The 19,620-nt window shown below is 38.0% G+C and overlaps 1 protein-coding gene across 2 annotated transcripts in view; it reads right to left on the minus strand.

The window, feature by feature from the left end:
• Lin28b (lin-28 homolog B) overlaps window positions 1–19,620 on the minus strand; it is an 86,360-nt gene that overhangs the window by 37,863 nt on the left and 28,877 nt on the right. For both annotated transcript variants that reach the window (XM_057762981.1, XM_057762982.1), the window contains exon 3: window positions 6,000–6,184. In XM_057762981.1, the coding sequence (XP_057618964.1) occupies window positions 6,000–6,184 (185 nt within the window). The remainder of the gene's footprint in view (window positions 1–5,999; window positions 6,185–19,620) is intronic.

Below are 19,620 nucleotides of genomic sequence, written 5' to 3' on the forward strand. Positions count from 1 at the left end.
AAATAAAGGAATTCCCTGAACTCCCACAAAAAAACCTTAGCAATTTAGAAACAAAATATTATATAGAATATGAAAAAGTACTAATATGTTAATATGGTTTTAAAAATTAAATATTGTACCAAATTAACTAAAAGCACTGGAATATTGTCTCAGTCAGCTATTTTTAAAAATCGAAACTACTTTTTAAAAATTCAAGTCATTGCTGTTAGAAAAGGCCTTCCATTATTATCAGAGTGTGTGGTTGGGTCAGAAGATGTGGAAGGTTAAGGAGAACAAAGACAACAGTCACTATGCTGGGGAAAACAGAAACTGTAAACAGACAAGTCCCAGAACCAGATATCTATATCCTCCATATGGGAATTCACCACAAATGTTCTTAAACATGTATTTCATTTACTAATTATTTAGCATCAAGTCACTTTATCTATACAAAGATTTGTAGACCAATAGTCTCACTGCAAGTCTGTCTAGTCATTCCAAATATCTGCAAATATAAATCAAAATTTCATACTGAAATCCAACAGTACTAATTCAAGTAAATAGAATGACAAAGTTATCATTTTATTAGTGTATCTCAAATTTAATTGTTAAAACTGACTTCTTGTTTTCATAGTAAACTATGGTCTTTAGAGAAAGGTACCAAGACTAGACTAGTTTTTGAGAAAAAAACATAAGGTCTCTAATTTTTCATCAGTCATCTTCGAAAGCTACAAGGGGGTTTTGTCTCCATACTCTTCTGAAGACGACCTAAACTAAGATAAAACAAACTAAACAGTAAATACAAAATTATTTTATCTGAAACTGTAAGAAATCTTTCTACCATGGAAGAATTTTTGAACACTCTTCATTTTAATAGGCAGTATCTAATTCATGATTCATAAATGAAAATGAATCAATCTAAATGTTACACCAGATACAAAGTAAACTCTAATTGGATCATTAAGCAAATGTAAATCATATCACTATAACAAGAATAATAAAAACCTCATTTTAATAGGCAGTATCTAATTCATGATTCATAAATGAAAATGAATCAATCTAAATGTTACACCAGATACAAAGTAAACTCTAATTGGATCATTAAGCAAATGTAAATCATATCACTATAACAAGAATAATAAAAACCAAAAAATACCCTACTAGAGAGACATGGAAGGAAATACTGTGATTTGGTGTTAAGCAAAGAATTCTCTTTTTATTTATTTTTTTTTGGGGGGGGGTTGTTTATATTTTTTCAAGACAGGATTTCTCTGTGTAGCTCTGGCTGTCCTGAAATTCACTCTGTAGACCAGTCCTCAAACTCAGAGATTGCTGTCTCTGCTCCTACGTGCTGGGATTACAGAGGGGGCCACCATGCCTACCTTTTAAGCAAAGAATTCTTAAGCATGACATCAAGCAAAGGATAATTAAACTGTCCTCATCAAAATAAAAAACTCTTGTACTACAAGATTATCCGTGAGAGAGAAAAAAAAGCTACAGAATAGGAGAAAATATCTGCAAAAAGTTTATCTGGAAAATGTCCTGTATTACAATGTATAATAAAAGCTCTCAGAGGGGGCAGGAGAGATGGCTCAGTGGTTAAGAGCATTGCCTGCTCTTCCAAAGGTCCTGAGTTCAATTCCCAGCAACCATATGGTGGCTTACAACCATCTGTAACTCATTACAGATGCCCTCTTCTGGCATTCAGGCATACACGCAGACAGAATATTGTATACATAATAAATAAATAAATATAAAAAGAAGCTCTCAGAATAATAACAAGAAAATAAATATCTCGCTGGGTGGTGTTGGTGCACATCTTTAATCCCAGCACTGGGGAGGCAGAGGTAGGTAGATCTCTGTGAGTTCGAGGTTAGCCTGATCTAAAAGAGCTTGCTCCAGGACAGGCACCAAAGCTACAGAGAAACCGTCTTAAAGAAAAAGAAAGAAAGAAAAATAAAAACCAAAAAAACAAAAGAAAATAAACATCTCATTTTAAAAAAAATGCACAGGCACAAACAGTTTACTGGAGTGCCAGAGAATAAAGAGAGCAGCATCAAAATGCTTTGAACAATGTTTAGGATCAGCAGCCATAACCATGACAATATACCCTAATTACAACCATGACCACTACATATATGGGGTAGCTAAGCCTATGTTCAGCTGAAAAACATCAGTTACTGAAAATATGCATAGCAGGTGGCTTGCACACTGTTGACAGAGATACAGAATGTGGCTCCCTTGCAAATCCAAGGTAAACACATACCCATGTCCCACTCCAAAACCGAAGACTAACGTGCATTATAAACCCACAGTTGAGTCTTTTGCCATGCTGTTCATAACAAACACAACAGGAAAATACCCAAATCCCTCAACAGATGAATTAAATAGATACTGTTATAGCATAATAATGGAATATTACCCAACAATATAAAAGAATGAACTACTGAGACATTCAATATTGCAGATAAATTTCAAAAACATGATAATGAAAAAATGGAAAATTTCAAAAGATTATGAAACAAATAAATCTGTTCATATGATACCCACCAAAACAAAACCAATAATAACATGAAAGAACAAGTTACCAAGTTGCCAAGGGGATAGATTAGGAGTGGGAAGCTATAAAAGGCAGTGGGAGGTTGTTTGTTGGGGGGTAATAGACTGTTCAGAGTAAATCATAATGGTGAGAGGAGCAATGTATGCATGTGAAAATTCAAAGAGATGTGCATAAAAATATAAATTATTATTTTTTTTTTTGGTTTTTCGAGACAGGGTTTCTCTGTGGTTTTGGAGCCTGTCCTGGAACTTGCTCTTGTAGATCAGGCTGGTCTCGAACTCACAGAGATCCGCCTGCCTCTGCCTCCCGAGTGCTGGGATTAAAGGCGTGCGCCACCACCGCCCGGCAAAATATAAATTATTATGTAAGTTTGAGACATAAAATAAAATCAATATTCCAAATAAGCAAAACATACAAAAATGTACCAATGTTAGTTTTTCTTTTAAAAAAGAATTAACTAGAAGTTTGCCTTTTTCATGCTTCAGTGGACCAATCAACTACTTACTGTCATTTTTTAACTATCCAGCATTAAGACCAAGGCCTTGCACATAACAAGGCAAGAACTTCCTCATGAATCCGTATTCCCAACCCTAACACCATTATTTTCAAAATTTTGTAAGTTCTAAGTTCAAAAGTGGCTTACATCAGTACCCAAATCTCTAAATGTACTTCTCTTCATCTTGCATTGCTTATAAATTAAGAAGAGTATACTGAGTTCTCTGAAACTGGAATCTACCCACATTCTTTCTGTCTGCCTTTACACTTAAAGACACTAGAAGAATGAGAGGTATGAGTTTTGAAACACTGGACTGCATCTAGATTGTAGTTTGTATTTGAGTGCTAGTCCCTTAATGTTAGATTGAGGTTATTCATCTTCACCAAGGCTGTCATGTAAGTCACATAGTGCAGCATTCTGTCATCGATGCCATGCACTTTAAGTTTTCCCTTTACTGATAATTTTGTCTTTGACCATGTGACCAAGATGTTATGGGGCACACTTCTCTATTCATGTACTTTTGTAATTAGTAAGCATTTTGTTGGGGGATATGCCTTAAGACTGTAAGTAATCCATCTCACATCACACTGAAAATTTTTCATTTATTTCTTACTCAGAGCCATTGGTTTCTTCCCCATGATTTGTAATGATAGAATTGCGATTGACTTCAGTCCTCAAATTTCCACTCCTAGCAACGTCTCCTAGTCAGCGCCTACACCTGTTTGACAGGTTCCTATCATTTTTTAGACACTGTTCATCATCTAACTCCATCTTCATGCAGGCTAAGAGTAAACCATTCACAATCACAGTCAGACCTCAGGGTTGTGCTTTCAATTTCATCTTTAACCTAAGAATCAGTGCAGCCCTGTCCTCTCTCCTGCATGTTGATTCTTCCTTTTCTATTAAACCATTCCTCATCAACACATACACATTCTCTAAGTTCTTAATCTTTAGAAAATATTCCCACACAGTATCTGCTGCTTCTGCATCTTCTCCTATCATTCTCTGTTGAACAAGACACAAGCTTTCACTCCCACCAGTCTGCAGAGCTGTTCTTGTCACGTCCATTAGTCACTTCTGTGTTGCTAAGTGGTTGGAGTCTCAGTGATCATCGTGATCAATGTATCATCAGCATCTCTCAACAGACCTCGTACTCACCTCCTTGATTTTTTTCCTTCCCAGTCTTCCAAAACAAAACCCTTCTAGATGACCGTCCTGTTCCCATTGCTTCCACATTCTTTTTCACTGCTCCTTCTCAGTGTTAGAATGACCCAGAGCTCATTCTTTTTTTCATTATGGGTATAAATACCATTTCACTGACTACTGCTGAACTTTTATTTTCCACCCTAGAACTCCATATTCAGTAACTCCCCACCTAGTTTGTAGCCCTCTTGAATATCCATCACGCCTCAAGCCAAGCTGTCCGTGTATTCCTGCTCCTGCAGTTTCCCCAGCTTGGCAACTGGTCCCTCCATCTTTCTTGTTGCCCAGGCCAAACAAACCTTGGAATCATCCTGGACTCCTCTTCTCTCACAGTCCACATCTGATCCATCAGTAAATCCTGCCGTCTCCACCTTCAAAACATACAGGAATTTCGCTCACCACTTCTATGTCTACCACCCCGATCCAAACCACCACCATCTCTTTCTGGTACACTGGAAAAGCATCCGTTATTGATTTCTCAGCTTCCTTACTTGCTTCTCCAAATTAACTAAAGTAACAAGTGTCAGGAGGCACTTTAAGAAACATTACAATTTAGAGCTAAATGCTTCTGAAGAGCTTGTATTAAAGACGTGGCCCCCAGGAAGCACTGTTCAGAAGCAGGTCCTTTGGGAAGAGGTTCACTTTAATAGCATCAATGGGTTCATAGCTTTACAGTAAATTGGACTTAAGGATGTGGGGCCTAGTTGGCAAAAATAGATTACTGAGGATGTACCTTCAGGGCCTCTGCCAACTCTCTACTTTTCAACAGTCATGAAGTAAGCAAAATAAACTTATCCTCTTTTAAGTTAATTTTTTCAAATATTTTGTCATAGCAACAGAAAGCCAACTGGTATAAAGTGACAAATTAGATTATAAGATTATGTTGTTTTTAAAACTAATTTTAATGATGTTCTATTTTTTCTATAATCAAAGTTCATATGTGCAGCAGTCAAATGTTACAAAAGATAAAAACACTAAGGTCTGTAGATATGTAATTAGAAAAGACTAAATAACATTCAGAAAGCTATCACATTTCTGCTATGTTTTGCTCTTATTATTTTGGGTAGCAGTTTAAAACCAGGTACCAAAAACCTTCAATACATAGTCTTTGGTCCAGATTTTCAGTAGTAAATATTTATTCTAAGGATATAAATAATATATCTAAAAACTGTACACATAAGAATTGATACAGTAGTGCTAATTTCAAAACACAGAAAACAGATTCAATAGCCCTGGCAGCACTGCTTGTAAATTTTGGCAGATTCATATAGTAAGAATGCATGCAGCTGTTAATTACTGACATCCAAGAGTTGGCTTAAAAACAAAACAAAACAAAACAGCATATATTTTGACTTTTGCCTGCATTTGGGATTTTATGTGACTTTCCCCCCTAATGTCAGTTTTTTAATGTTTGAATTTTCAGAGCATGAGTAATCATTTTAAAAATAGACAAAGCAATCCGTATACTCTCACTGGAAAAAGCAAGTGGAAGTAGAAAACAGAGAGAGGCATTTCTTCTGTAAGAATCTGAGCCCCTCTGCCCCCAGCAGTCTGGGAGATGACAGTCCTAGCATTGCTGCACACTGATGCTAACTGCAGCTAAGCACTCTGCAGACTGTCGTTTTGACACAGTCTATGCAGCTACACAGTGATACTATTTTCTTTCAACTAGACTCCATAAAATCCATAAGCAAAATGATAGGGAAATTTTACAACATTTTCCAAATACAGTACACCCATAAGCCAGCCAAGTACAATTACCTATCTCCCTTTGGTTTTCTTTTTTGCAGCGTCTTCCCTTTAGGTCTTCTTTCACTTCCTAAGCAGGGGCTCCCACCTGGGCCTGTTACCCGTATTGACTCAAGGCCTTTGGGGGATTTTTTAAATGTAAATTCCACTGGCTCTCCTTCTTTCAAGCTTCTAAATCCTTCCATGAATAGTTTGCTCTGTAAAGAGTAGGAGAGGGAGAGAGATCATGATTATCAGTCCTTTATATATCATCTGTGTAATTTTAAGGTTATCAAAGTAAGAAATTCAGTTATCCATTATAAAAGTATAGGTTTTCTTTCATTTTATTGAAGTTTGACACACCTTACAATGCTGGCAGCTGAAAGCCTATACCACGTTGCAGAGCGCATTTAATGATACAGAAATGTAAATGTACACATTCTTGTCACATCCATTCTACCACAAAGGTGCTAGTATAAAGTCAGAGCAACGCTGCCATTGTGACCAGAGCTCAGGCCCCAGGACCACATGGGAAAGGACAGAACTGACTCTAAGCTGTCCTCTGACCTCCACATGTGCACCATATTCACACACATGCACATACACGCGCGTGCACACACACATGTGCACACGTGTCCCCAATAAATAAATGCAGTAACGCTTTAAAAAGAACATGTGCCTACCATAATGCCATCAACAGTTTTTCTTTTATTTTTGAGATCACATTATATTTATATCATTTCCCCCTTTTCTTTCCTCCCTCCAAGCCCTCTTATATACCCCTCTTTGCTATCTTTCAAATTCTTGGCTTCTTTCTTCATTTACTGCTATTACATTTATATACCATGTGGGTGTTATATTTAGTGATATGCATATGTGCATATATGTATACACATCAATCGCTAAATATAACCTACACAGTCTGTACAGTGTTGCTCATATGCATTTTTTAGGGATAACCATTTGGTATTGGGTCAGAAGTACAACTGTTAAAGACTCATATTTACTCTTGTAGAGATGGAGTACAGAGCAAACCACGTGATCAGAGTCACCTTCTCTACTCTGTTGTAAAGCAGCAAGTTTTCTATATGATAACTTATTGTTTTGGGAGCATTTTATACTAGAACAATTAACTTACATTAATAAAAAAAACTCTTCTCAATTACAAAATTATAACTGTTGGGGAGTGCGGGTGTTACAACTTTACAACTCTGGAGCTGCAAAGATGACCTGACTTATCAGGAAGCCAGGCTATACTTAGAGCGGAAACAGTACAGCTCTGGAGGGGTAGAGCTGCATTAGGACAGCTTTGGAGGCTAGAGTCACAATAGGACGGTTCAGCTCTGGGGGAAAAGGTGACCTGACTTGTCGGGAAGCCAGGCTACCTGAATCTGGGATGTGGTGGGGGATGCTTTCCCTGCAGGATATAGCAATCTTGCTCCTCTCCTGGAGAGCCTGTACAGCTGAGCTCTGCTCTGTTCCCCTAAAGGAATGCAGTAGCAGAGCTATCAGCTTTTCTCACCCAAGATCTTACTTCTTTTGCTAACACTCTGCTAAAGGGGAAGCCCTGCAGAAACGTAGCAATCTCTTCTGGCTCCAGCAAAAACTTGTTACTTTTTCTGCTCAGCTTTGTTCAGTCCCTCTTAGGGAGCACCCCAGCAAGGTTCTTCTATTTTGCTCAACCTTGCTCAGCCCTCCTAAGGGAGCGTCTCAGCAATGTTATTCATCTCAGTCTCCTAAGGGACATCCCAGCCAGGTTCTTCTGCCCTCGTGAATAAAGAGCGTCACCCAAGACCCTTTTGAGAGTTTGTTCCTGTAACAAGCATCAGTCTGTAGTATAGTGCTGTACTTTATCAACCTAACTTGATTTTATTCATCATTAAGATAAGCATAGTTTCTAGTTTGCACTCAGGCATAAGGATCCCCAGATCCAACTGGGTGACAAGAGAGAAGACACTACCACAAGTTGTCCTCTAAACACCATATGGCATGCCTACATATTACACACATACACTAAAATTTTAAAACAAAGTTATTTTTTTAAAAATCACCATGCAATTAAAGAGAGAACTCTTAGCAAATATTCTCTGGTTAAATATCAAAACAGCTTAAATACAGAAGATCAAGATTTGCTGAAAGGGAGAACTATATTATTTTATCTCAAAATCTACCTTTATCCCGATCTACTGATTTTTATGAATGGCTCCATTGTTTTAGATCTATATTCTAATGTTTAGCTGCACATACGCCAGTTACTGATTTTGTGCATAATGACCTCATAATCTCTCTTTTACTCATTACATCCCTTTCATTGGATTGCCACTGTCCTATTTCAGTCCCAGTATCTTCTCCTAGAATAAGTGTGTAATAGTTTCTTCCCAGATATTGCAGCCTTGAGTCCCCTCTCTGCTCCACCTGAATGTAGTCTCTGAATAACTACACGTTGTTAGTCTACACATGTTATTAACTACACATGTCAGTCTCATCTCAGAAGTCTATAACGTCTTCTTAGACTGTAGGTTAAGAGCACTTACTCCTCTTGCAGAGGACCCAGATTCAGTTCCCAGCACCTACACAGCAGTTTGCAAACTCTGTAACTCCAGTCCTAGGATATTCAACACTATTTTCTGGTCTTGGTCAGCACTGCATGTACACAGTACATTGATATGCATGCAGCAAAACACCAATACACATAGAATAAAAATAAATGTCTTTTAAAAAATGTAGTGTAACAATTTTTAAATCTACACATATGATAATTGCAAAAGTTTTGGTGTTTAGGCTTATATTTTCATCTCTACCATTTCTTTGGACAAAGCAAAAAAATACTTTATATTAGAGAGAATCACAACTTCTGAATGAGTAAATGAACAAAGGAGTGAAGATAATTTAGAACAAAAGGCAAACCTGCCTATAAGAATAATTCCATGCTCACAAGGGGCACATCAACTGTCAATTTACATATCAATTAGGCTATCTGTTCTGCCAATACCTTAAACAGGTATAAGAGACACCAGACATTTCCATACCACAAACACCAGACAGGAGCAAAGAGACCAACTATGCCAAGATGTGACCAGCACCCAGCCTTCTCAGGTTCCCCCCAAAGACGACGCCCACAAATAAGCAGGAAGAAGTCTTGAAAATCCACCGCCCCAATTCCTTTAACTTGTGGTCCTAATCTCCCAGCTTTTTTTGTTTTTAATATTTATTTATTATGTATACAATATTCTGTCTGCGTTATGCCTGAAGGCCAGAAGAGGGCACCAGACCTCATTACAGATGGTTGTGAGCCACCATGTGGTTGCTGGGAATTGAATTCAGGACCTTTGGAAGAGCAGGCAATGCTCTTAACCTCTCAGCCATCTCTCCAGCCCATCTCCCACCTTTTTATTATAAAAAAAGAGACGGGAATGTAATGATCTGTCTCTTTAAGAGACAAGCCACACCCACTCCCTCCCCCATGCAGGCAGGTCTTCCTTCCTATTTGCAGCCTTAGTCTCTCTCTTTTCTGTCTCCCTCTCAGAGAGGCAGCTTCTGTCTTTCCCTCCTCTCTTCTCTCTCTCTCTCTCCTCTTCTCCGCTTTTCCCTTTCCTTCCGTAACCCACCTAATAAATGTCCAACCTCATGCTGCATGGTGTTGCTATCCGGCTGTCTCTAGCCCACTGCCGCCATGTGGCTTGCCACCCAGGACCCTGCCTTGAGAGACCTGCGGCATGGTCTCATGGGTCCCTGCCTAGGACTGTCTGCTCTTGGGGCCCCCTGCCCACTGCCTGCTGCCGCCAGGATTCCCGCAGGAATTTTTAATAATCTATTACAACAAGCACCTTTACCCACCTAGCAATTTCACTAGCCCTACTCCAATTTTTAAGACATTCTGAAGAGTGATGATAACTATGGACTTCCAATGGGCTCAAAAGACTATTTTAGTCACATAAAAACCAGTTTTCACTCCCTTGTATTATTACCTCATTTAGAATATGTGAACAATCAAAAAGGTATAAGAAAAGCAATGGAACAGAATGTTACCTCAAAACTCTAATGCCAGCATTGGGAAGCTGAGGCAGGAGAATCTTAAGTTCAAAGCAAGCATAGGACACAGGATGAGATTCAAGCCAACTTGAGCTACATAACAGCAACCCCAAAGTAAAGCAAAACAAAACAGAAAAAAAAATAGATGAATTGAAAAGGAATTTAATAAATGCAGAATGCTGAGAATAGTGGTGCATATCAACGATCAAAGCACTTGGAAAGTAGAAACAGGGAAATCTGGAGTTCAAAGGCATCCTCAGCAACATGTTCCAGGCCAGCCAGGACAAGTGAAACTCAATCTCAGTACAGAAAGAAACAAAAAATTCTGGTCTTTTTTTATTCATTAGAATACTCTCTGTATTTTAATTAGAATGCTAAATTAATTTATAATGCAATTACTTTTGCAATTAGATTTAGATATACCAACTTAATTTTCTGCTTATTCCATTTTGGGGTAACTTTTCCTTGCATAGTGATAAAATTCAAGAATTAGAAAGGAAAAGGCAGACAAATTAGAAGTTCAATGTCTTCCTTAATTAGACTAGAACATATAAGACTGTAGAAAGAAATGAAAATGGAAAGGGGAAGAAAAAAACACAAGCCAGAAAATCCAGGTATCAAGGTGGGTTTATCACCACCAGTCCTACATTAAAAAATATAGAAAAACATGATGAACTTTTTTTAAAAATGGCAGTAAAATCAACATTTTAAAAGAAATTCTTTGAGAAATAAGACAATGTGGTAAGGCTGTATGGTTTCTATCCATGGTCCCTGGATCATGATTCCTATAGCCATTGTTACTTTCTACGTGTTGAGAATGATAGTTTTAGGTCTTACAACCCCAAACCTCTTCCCTTCTCTCCTGTGACTTGTTCTCCTATTCTCCACAAGGTAGATAACAGAGACTTAAAATACTCTACTCTCTATTTGCCTTGGAGTTTCCAGCCATTAAGAAAGTCTCTGACCTATCATGTCTGCAGTTAATTTCTTAATAAAGGTTTGGGATTCCCACTCAGAAATGGTCCTGTCTGAGCTCCCAAAGTCCAGTTGGAGAGTGGGAAGAGTGAGAATATGAGCAAAGAGGTCGAGTCCATGGATGGGGACACCCACTGAAACAGCTTACCTGAGTTAATGGGAGCTTACCAACTCTGCCTGGACCATCATAGGACTAAGCTAGACCCTCTGAATGTGGGTGACAGTTGTATGGCTGGGGCAGACTGCAGGGCCACTGGCAATGGCACCAGAATTTGTCCCTGCTGCTTTTACTGGCTTTTTGGAACTCATTCTCTTTTGGAGGGATACCTTGGTCAGCCTAGATATAGTAGGGAGGGCCTTGGTCCTCCTTAAAGCAACATGCCTAGCACTCTTCTGGGGAGTGGATGGAAGGAGGGTGGAGAGAATGGCAGGAGAGGAGGGAGTGGGGACTGGACTTGGTATGTAAAATGAAAAAAGATAGTTTGTTTTCTTTAAAAAAAAAAAATAAAAAGAAAGAAATGGTCCTATCTATTTCCCCAAAGGAGGAAAACCATTAAGAATCTGAACTGGTGGGTTTTCTCACTGCAATTTGGAAACTTTATTACATCCTTCAGTACAATAATATTCTGTACCACTGCTCATGCTTCAGTTATGTTTATGCAACAAAAACTCAAAAGAATTGGCAGGGTTTGAAAGAGATGAACATATGGAAATTTACAAAAAGTTAAGAATTTATGTTTTCTACTTTCTAGAATTAACACAAGATAAAACAGAAAAGCAATCGAAGTACAGTTCAATAAAAACTACCAGCAACCTACAATGGAAGCAAACAGCCAAGACACTAAAGGAAATCTCTGAGAACTCAACAGCGAACTCAGACTTAATAAGGAAGGACTGCATACCTGCATTGTGAGAGAGGGGGAAAGGGGAGAAGGCAACAGTGCCCGCTCTCACCTTTTCTCTGCAGCCATGTGCTAGAGGTTCTGGGCTTTACAACAAATTAAAAATGGCAACAATATTAGGAAGAAACAAAACTTGTTTCTATTTAGCACATAATATGACTGTGTGGAACATCCCAAGGAACCTTCGAGGCAACCACTAAGAAATTAATACATAACTCGATAGGTCTGATGAATCAAGATTAATACACAAAAATCTATTGAAGTTTAAACACTAGCAGCATACAACTAAAATTTCCTATTAAATACAAGATAATTTAGAAAGTACATCTTACAGTCGGGCGGTGGTGGCGCATGCCTTTAATCCCAGCACTCAGGAGGCAGAGGCAGGCAGATCTCTGTGAGTTCAAGGCCAGCCTGGTCTACAAGAGCTAGTTCCAGGACAGGAACCAAAAGCTACGGAGAAATCCTGTCTCGAAAATCCAGAAAGAAAGAAAGAAAGAAAGAAAGAAAGAAAGAAAGAAAGAAAGAAAGAAAGAAAGAAAGAAAGAAAGAAAGAAAGAAAGAAAGAAAGAAAGAAAGAAAGAAAGAAAGAAAGAAAGAAAGAAAGAAAGAAAGAAAGAAAGAAAGAAAGAAAGAAAGAAAGAAAGAAAGAAAGAAAGAAAGAAAGAAAGAAAGAAGAAAGTACATCTTACAGAAAAAGAAATAAGAACAGTGCTACAAACAACATACGAAGATACATGGTAGAATGAATTAGAAACAGTATTATTGTTTGCCAGGCCTCGTAACATATGCCTGTAATCTCAGCACTCAGGTAACTGAGCCAGGAAGGAGGACAAATTTGAGGTCAGTCTGGCATACAGGTAAGTTACAGGGCAGCGAAGCCTACGCAGGGAGACCCTTTCTCAAAACGACAACAAACCCTCTCTCTAACATGTGTAAGTGTATACTACAACAATATTAAGCTGTTAACTCTGGGTAGTTAGTTTGAGCTATAAATTCAACAAAATCCCAAACATAAGCCCAACAGATTATTTGGTTAAGGAAAAAACTGATATGCTAAGGGCTGTACAAGAAGAGGACAATGAAATGGCTCAGTAAGTAAAGATGCCTGTTGCCAAGCCTGAGTTTGTCTACAGGATCTATATAGTGGAAGGAGTCATTCTTTTCCTCTGACCTCCACACAAGTATTGTAAAAAAAGTTAACACCGCCCTTCCCCCACTAAATAAATAAAGTGTAATTTAAATATTTTTAAATAAAATGCTGGTTCTCAAACTCAAACCAAGGGCCTAAAGAACACACAGATAAATTTCCATACAATAACAGAAAACATTTCTAGGACTTCATATCAGCTCTCATTTCTGATCCTAACACAGTAAAGCTAGAAATCAGACACAGAGGGTTTTGAAACTGTTCATGTAGATGGACACTAAATGATTTTCTCCTGAACAACCATAGAAGGAATGCTCATAGCAGCCAGAGCCAAAAACACAACCCAGAAAGAGCACAAATAAATATTACATTTCAAAGAAAAAGCAAAACAAACCACAAATTAGGAGAGAAATAACAAAAATCAGAATAGAAACAGGTCAAATAGATTTTTTAGTTAGTAAAACAAAAAATATTCTTGGGGCTGGAGAGATGGCTCAGTGATTAAGAGCATTGCCTGCTCTTCCAAAGGTCCTGAGTTCAATTCCCAGCAACCACATGGTGGCTCACAACCATCTGTAATGAGGCCTGGTGCCCTCTTCTGGCCTACAGACAGAATTTGTATACTAAATAAATAAATATTAAAAAAAAAATATTCTTCAAAAAAATGAGCAGACTCAAACTTTAAAAATCGGAATGAAATGGGATGCATCAAAACTGAACATAGAAATGCAAATGATGATTACAGATCACTATGAACAATATGTTGGCAAATTTTATGTTATTAATTGATTTGCCTACTTGGAGAGTAGGACTGGCTCTAGGACTTTGCACATGCCAAGCATGTACTCAGTTAGTAAGTTGCATTCCCAGTCCTCTTCCCACACTGGGCTTGAGTTTTTTTATTCTGCCATAATCTCTGAATAGCTGGGGTTACAGGCATGCACCATCAGGCCTACCAAAGCCAACAAATTTACCAACTAAGAAGAAAAGAAGAAATTCCTAGACATCTTACCAAAGAAACAGAAAACCTAACACACCAAAAACAAGTAATGAAAAATCAGCAATAAAAAGTCTCCTATCAGAGGAAACTTTAAAACCAAACAGTTCCAATACTAACTCTATCAAAAATTTTAAAAGAAGAACCTATGCCATTTTGTCTTAACACTCAATCATGTGTGGCTACCCTGGTACCCAAACCAAACAAGAATACAATTTAAAAAGGAAGTTACTAGTCAATATCCTTAATAAACACAGATATAAAAAATCTGTAACAAAATTCTAGCAAAAAAAAAAAAAAAACCTGACCAACACATCAAAAGGATCACTCACCATAATAAAACAGGATTTAACACCAGTATGCAAGAAGGGTTCAGTGTAGCCAAATCAGTAGGCACAATGTAAGGAGGGCTCAACATAGTAAAATCAATAAGCACAATAGACCATATCAGCAGATTGGAAGAAAAAAACACAATTATCTCAATAGAATGGAGAAAAGGCGACAGACTAAATTCAACATGATGAAAATGCTGAACAAAACTATAGAAGGAACATACTTTAACAAGTAAAAGTCATTTCTAATAAGCCAACAGGTAACATTATACCAAACTGGGAAAAGCTAAATGTGGCCTCAGTAAGAAACAAAACAAGACCAGGACATCTACTTTCATCACTTTGATTCAATACCTACTGAAAGTCCTAGCCAGAATAATTTGACAAGAGAAAGAAAAGATGGAAGGAAGAGAAAGTCAAATCAACACTTTGAAGATTACATGATCTGATCTTACATATGGAAAACTCCATAGAATTTATGAAAAAACTTTTCATAAGAACTACTAAATGAGCAAACCACGTTGGAAGTGTGGAGGTCCAAAAATGTGGGTCTAGTCCACCCTGTCTGAAGTCCTGAGAGTTTTAGCTTGCTGAAAGTTGTTAACAACAACTGTGGCTACATACCCTCACCTCGAGCACAGTTAATTGGGAGTTTTGGATATTAAGATGGCTCACAGAGGTAGATCCACTCTACCATGACCAAAGGTCAGAGAATTCAAGCATACCTCTACTTCATCTTTTGAAATAAAAGGTTTGACCCTGGGAGTGACTGCTTTCAGGATACTTGGTCTAGGATGGGTTTACTGCCTAAACAACAGAATACTTTTCTCATGAATTAATGGCTTGAGATCTCAATGTACTGAAGCAAGTAACTGTTCTTGTTGTCCTTTGTATCATGTTAAAAGTCTTTTGCCTTCCCCAATTTTTGTACGGGGGTATAAAAGTGTACAGGAAATTAAACACAGGCAGATTCAAAACTCAGATGTCAGAACTCAGTATGCATGAGGCACTGAGTTGCCCTCCGGATACTATTCTATGTGTCTGTTATTCTTTCTTATCTCTGTTCCTCCTAACTTTTCTAAACCTCATGCCCCTACCCTGGAACGCACAAACCCTCTGCAACTAAGACCATGGCAGTAGTCATCCCAAAAAGGTGGCTTACAACATACAAGACCTAAAATAAACATGAAAATTGGTACCGCTGTACGCCAATAGCAAATTATTTAGTAAAGATAAACAAAGCTTTAACAAAAATATAATATCCAATAAAATGATAAGTCACTGAAAAAGAAAATAAAGACAACACACAAATTATGGAGAGACATTCATTTTCATGGATTAGGAAAAATAATAGCACTAAAATGTCCATATTAACAAAAATAACCTATACATTTATTTTGAGAATTTCAAACAATATGTTTTGGACATATTCTTCCCCCTCCCCCAACTCATCCCAGGCCCTCCTCTACCTCCCTATTCACCCAACTTTATGCCTTTTCTCTTGGGAATCCAGTTAGTGCTGGCTGACTATGCTTGCTCATGGGACCTGCTCTGGAGTATGGCTGATATACCATGTCACTTTGTTGAAAAGAAGCAAGCAAACCTATTTCTCCTCTCATAACAGCTATCAGTTATGATCAATTTCCTGGCTAGGGATGAGACTTTGTATCCACTTTCCCTCCTCCAAAACAAGATTATTTCTGTCTTAAGCATATGTACGTCCTAAACATTGTACAGAATCATAAAAAACCCCAAGTAGCTAAACCAATCTTATCAAGAACAACAGGAAAGAAGACACTACACTACTTGATTTCAAAATATAATACAAATTTGTAATAATCAAAACAGATAGGAATGGACATGAAAGCAAAAGAGGGAAAGAATAAAGATCATAGAAGTAAACCAACTCATGGATAGTCAGTTGTTTTTCTCAAAATGATACTAAGAATGCACACTGATATTTTTAAGATTTATTTATGTGTATGAATGTTTTGCTTGCAAGAATATATGTTCCAAAAAAAAAAAAAAAGAATATATGTGTACCATGTGCCCACAGAAGTCAGAAGAAGGTGTTGTCTCCCTGAAACTGGAGTTACAAATGGTTGTATGTCACCATGTGGACATAGGTAACTGAACTCAGGTTTTCAGTCTTAATCACAAAGGGAAATTTTGACAGTTCGTATAATACGACGTTTCATTAAAAAACAAGTAGAGAAAGCCAGGTGGTGGTGGTGCATGCCTATAATCCCAGCACTCAGGAGGCAGAGGTAGGAGGATCTCTGTGAGTTCAAGGCCAGCCTGGTCTACAAGAACTAGTTCTGGGACAGGCTCCAAAGCTACAGAGAAACCCTGTTTCAGAAAAACAAACAAACAAGTAGAGAATGTGTTGTAGGGATAAGCCCCACCCATTAGGGGGCGTGTTCGCCTCGGGCTAATGTTTACTGATAAATCTGCCTTGATCCTAGCAGCCCCTTTTGTTCTGCTTTCCTGTTCTTGGCGGGAACCTGTGGTCCTGTAAGTCTATTTCCCCATTAAAGCTGTATATATTTTTATAATCTGTCTACATTCATTTACGTCGTTACAATGTGTTTGCTCATTTATTTCAAGTTCTAAAAGGGGGGAAAACTGACTTATGAGTTTAATTTAAAAAAAAAAAAAGGTAAAAGCAGGAATTGTGGTGCATGTCTTTAATCCCCAAAGCAGAGGTAGGTGCATCTCTTTGAGTTTGGGGCCGGTCTGACCAACACAGTGAGTTCTAGGATAGCCAGGGCTATATAGTGAGACACTGTCTCAAAATACAAAAATAAATAAAGAAAGAAAGAAATTTTAAAAACAAAAGAAAAGAAGGAAAAAAACAAAGGAACAAAGGGAAAAAAGAAGAGCTATTTGCATGAGAAAAAAAAAAAAGACTAGTTCTTTGTCCTGTAGAGGTAGTCCACTGACAGGTTAACTTTAAGAGGAACCTGAAGGATCTTTCTGGAGTGACGCTGATGTTCAATGTCCATGTGGTTCTTTCTTCTCTGATAAGTCCAGCTTGTGTCAAGTTGACATAAAAATAGCCAACACAGGGGCCAAACCCAGTGTGTGTGTGTGTGTGTGTGTGTGTGTGTGTGTGTGTGTGTGTGTGTGTGTGTGTGTTGGTTTATTGAGAAAGTTTCTCTGTGTAGCTTTGGAGCCTGTCCTGGTATCCGCTCTGTAGATCAAGATGGCCTCGAAGTCACAGAGATCCACCTACCACAGAGTGCTGGGATTAAAGGCATGCATCACCAATGTCTGACCAAATAGTTTTTAAAAATGTTCAATATCCCTAGTTATCAAAAAAATAAGCATTAAAACTACTTTGAGATACCATTCACCCAAATCAGAATGGCTATCATCAACAAAACTGACAATGTTAAAGACATGGAAAAAAAGGAACCCTTATTCACTGCTGGTGAGAGTGCAAGTTAATAAAGCAATTGTGGAAATCAATTTGGAGAGCTCTCAAAAAAATTAAAAATAGAACTACCATATGACTTAGCTATTCCACTCCTGGGAATATATCTAGAGAACTGCATACTGTACCAAAGAGAGAGAGAGAGAGAGAGAGAGAGAGAGAGAGAGAGAGAGAGAGAGAGACCTTTGTGTTTACTGTTGCTTTATTTACTATAGCAAGTAATCAGGATTAACCTAGTTGTCCACCAACAGATCAATATATAATGAAAACTTTGTGATGTATAAATAAATGCATATGTATATATACACACATTGGAATACTGCTATTTATTTTGCTTATGGGTTTTTGTCTGCATGTACATATGGGTACCACATGCATGCCTCAAACCCAGAGGCCAGAAAAAGGTATGTGATCTCCTGAAGTTACAGACCACTGTAAGCTGCCGTGTTGTACTGTGCCTTCCACGACCATCTCTCTAGCCCTGTATTTCCTCACTTATTATTGTTACACATACAGACACAGACACACAGACACAGCCCTATCTATTTAGTGTTTCTTGTATTATATGATTTTAGGTCTGGCCACTTAGTATTTGATGACCAGTGAGGGGCTTCTCCCCAAGGAAGACTATTTCTCCTGCTCTCAGCAGCACAATTTATTTCCTTATAAAGCTCTTTGTTCATGCATGAGATTTTCCCTTCATTTTTAGTTTGTCTTTTGGTGGTGTATTTCTCCAGGTCTTGTTTAGACACACCTATATTGTTTCTGTCACATGGATGAAGTTTCCCAGTCATTTTTAGGAGATACAATCTCACAGCGAACTCCCTGTTTCTCTAGCTCTAACAATACTCCTGCGCTCTGTTCCATGAGCCTTAGGAGCAGGAATTGTTTTGTGTAAGTATCAATTAGGGCTGAGTAGCCCACAATCACTTGTTCACTGCATTTTGACTAGTTTAGATTTTCTATAATGGTCCCCTATTTGCAAAAAGAAAGTTCTCTGGTGAGGAGTGAGCAGTACAGTTACATGTGGTTAAAAAGATATTTAGAACTCAGTTGGGAATTGTAAGGTTTAATAAAGTGTCAGTAATATGACTTCACTAACTCTAGGTGATTAGCTAGTAGGACATTTTCTTAATTGCTGATTGGTGTGAAAAGGCCCAGGCTATTGTGGGATGTGCCATTTCTGGTACTGGGATATATAAGAAAGTAAACTGAACAAGTCAGGGGAAATAAGCCAGTAAACAGCACTCCTCCATGGGCTCCACTTCAGTTCATGCTTCCAGACTCCTGCCTTGATGCTGCCCTGATTTCTCTTTGAGATTGATTTTTTTTTTAAGGCTATCACAATATCCCCTTTAGGAGCTCATGGGCCTTAGGTATTTACAGTCGCACACTCCCTGCCTTTCCCCTTCCCTATCCTCTTTAGTCAGTCTTCCATGTAGGAATCTTGTTAATATCTCTTCCTTCCTCTTGCACATTGCCCCTTTACACTAGAGTACTGTTTTCTGTCATCCACCAAACATAAACAATATTTCAGCTATGCACTACCTGTTACTGAAACAAAGACTATGCACAGAAATCATTACTTTATGCATACAACTTCTCTCAGCTTTATCAGAGATGTGAGTAAACCAGTATATGGATGGATCAACAGCCAGTCAGTTACCACAATAAATAAATCAGACAAGATATCATGGACAGTAGAAAGTCTGGATCAGGATATATTACAAAAAGATTCTATTTTCAAGTATAAAATCCTAACTTGTGCGCACTCTAAAGACAAATGATTTAAAACGATTCCTGATGTGGAACTCCCCTCTGCATGCTATG

Source organism: Chionomys nivalis, chromosome 2 (genome assembly GCF_950005125.1).
Source record: "Chionomys nivalis chromosome 2, mChiNiv1.1, whole genome shotgun sequence".
Taxonomy (NCBI): domain Eukaryota; kingdom Metazoa; phylum Chordata; class Mammalia; order Rodentia; family Cricetidae; genus Chionomys; species Chionomys nivalis.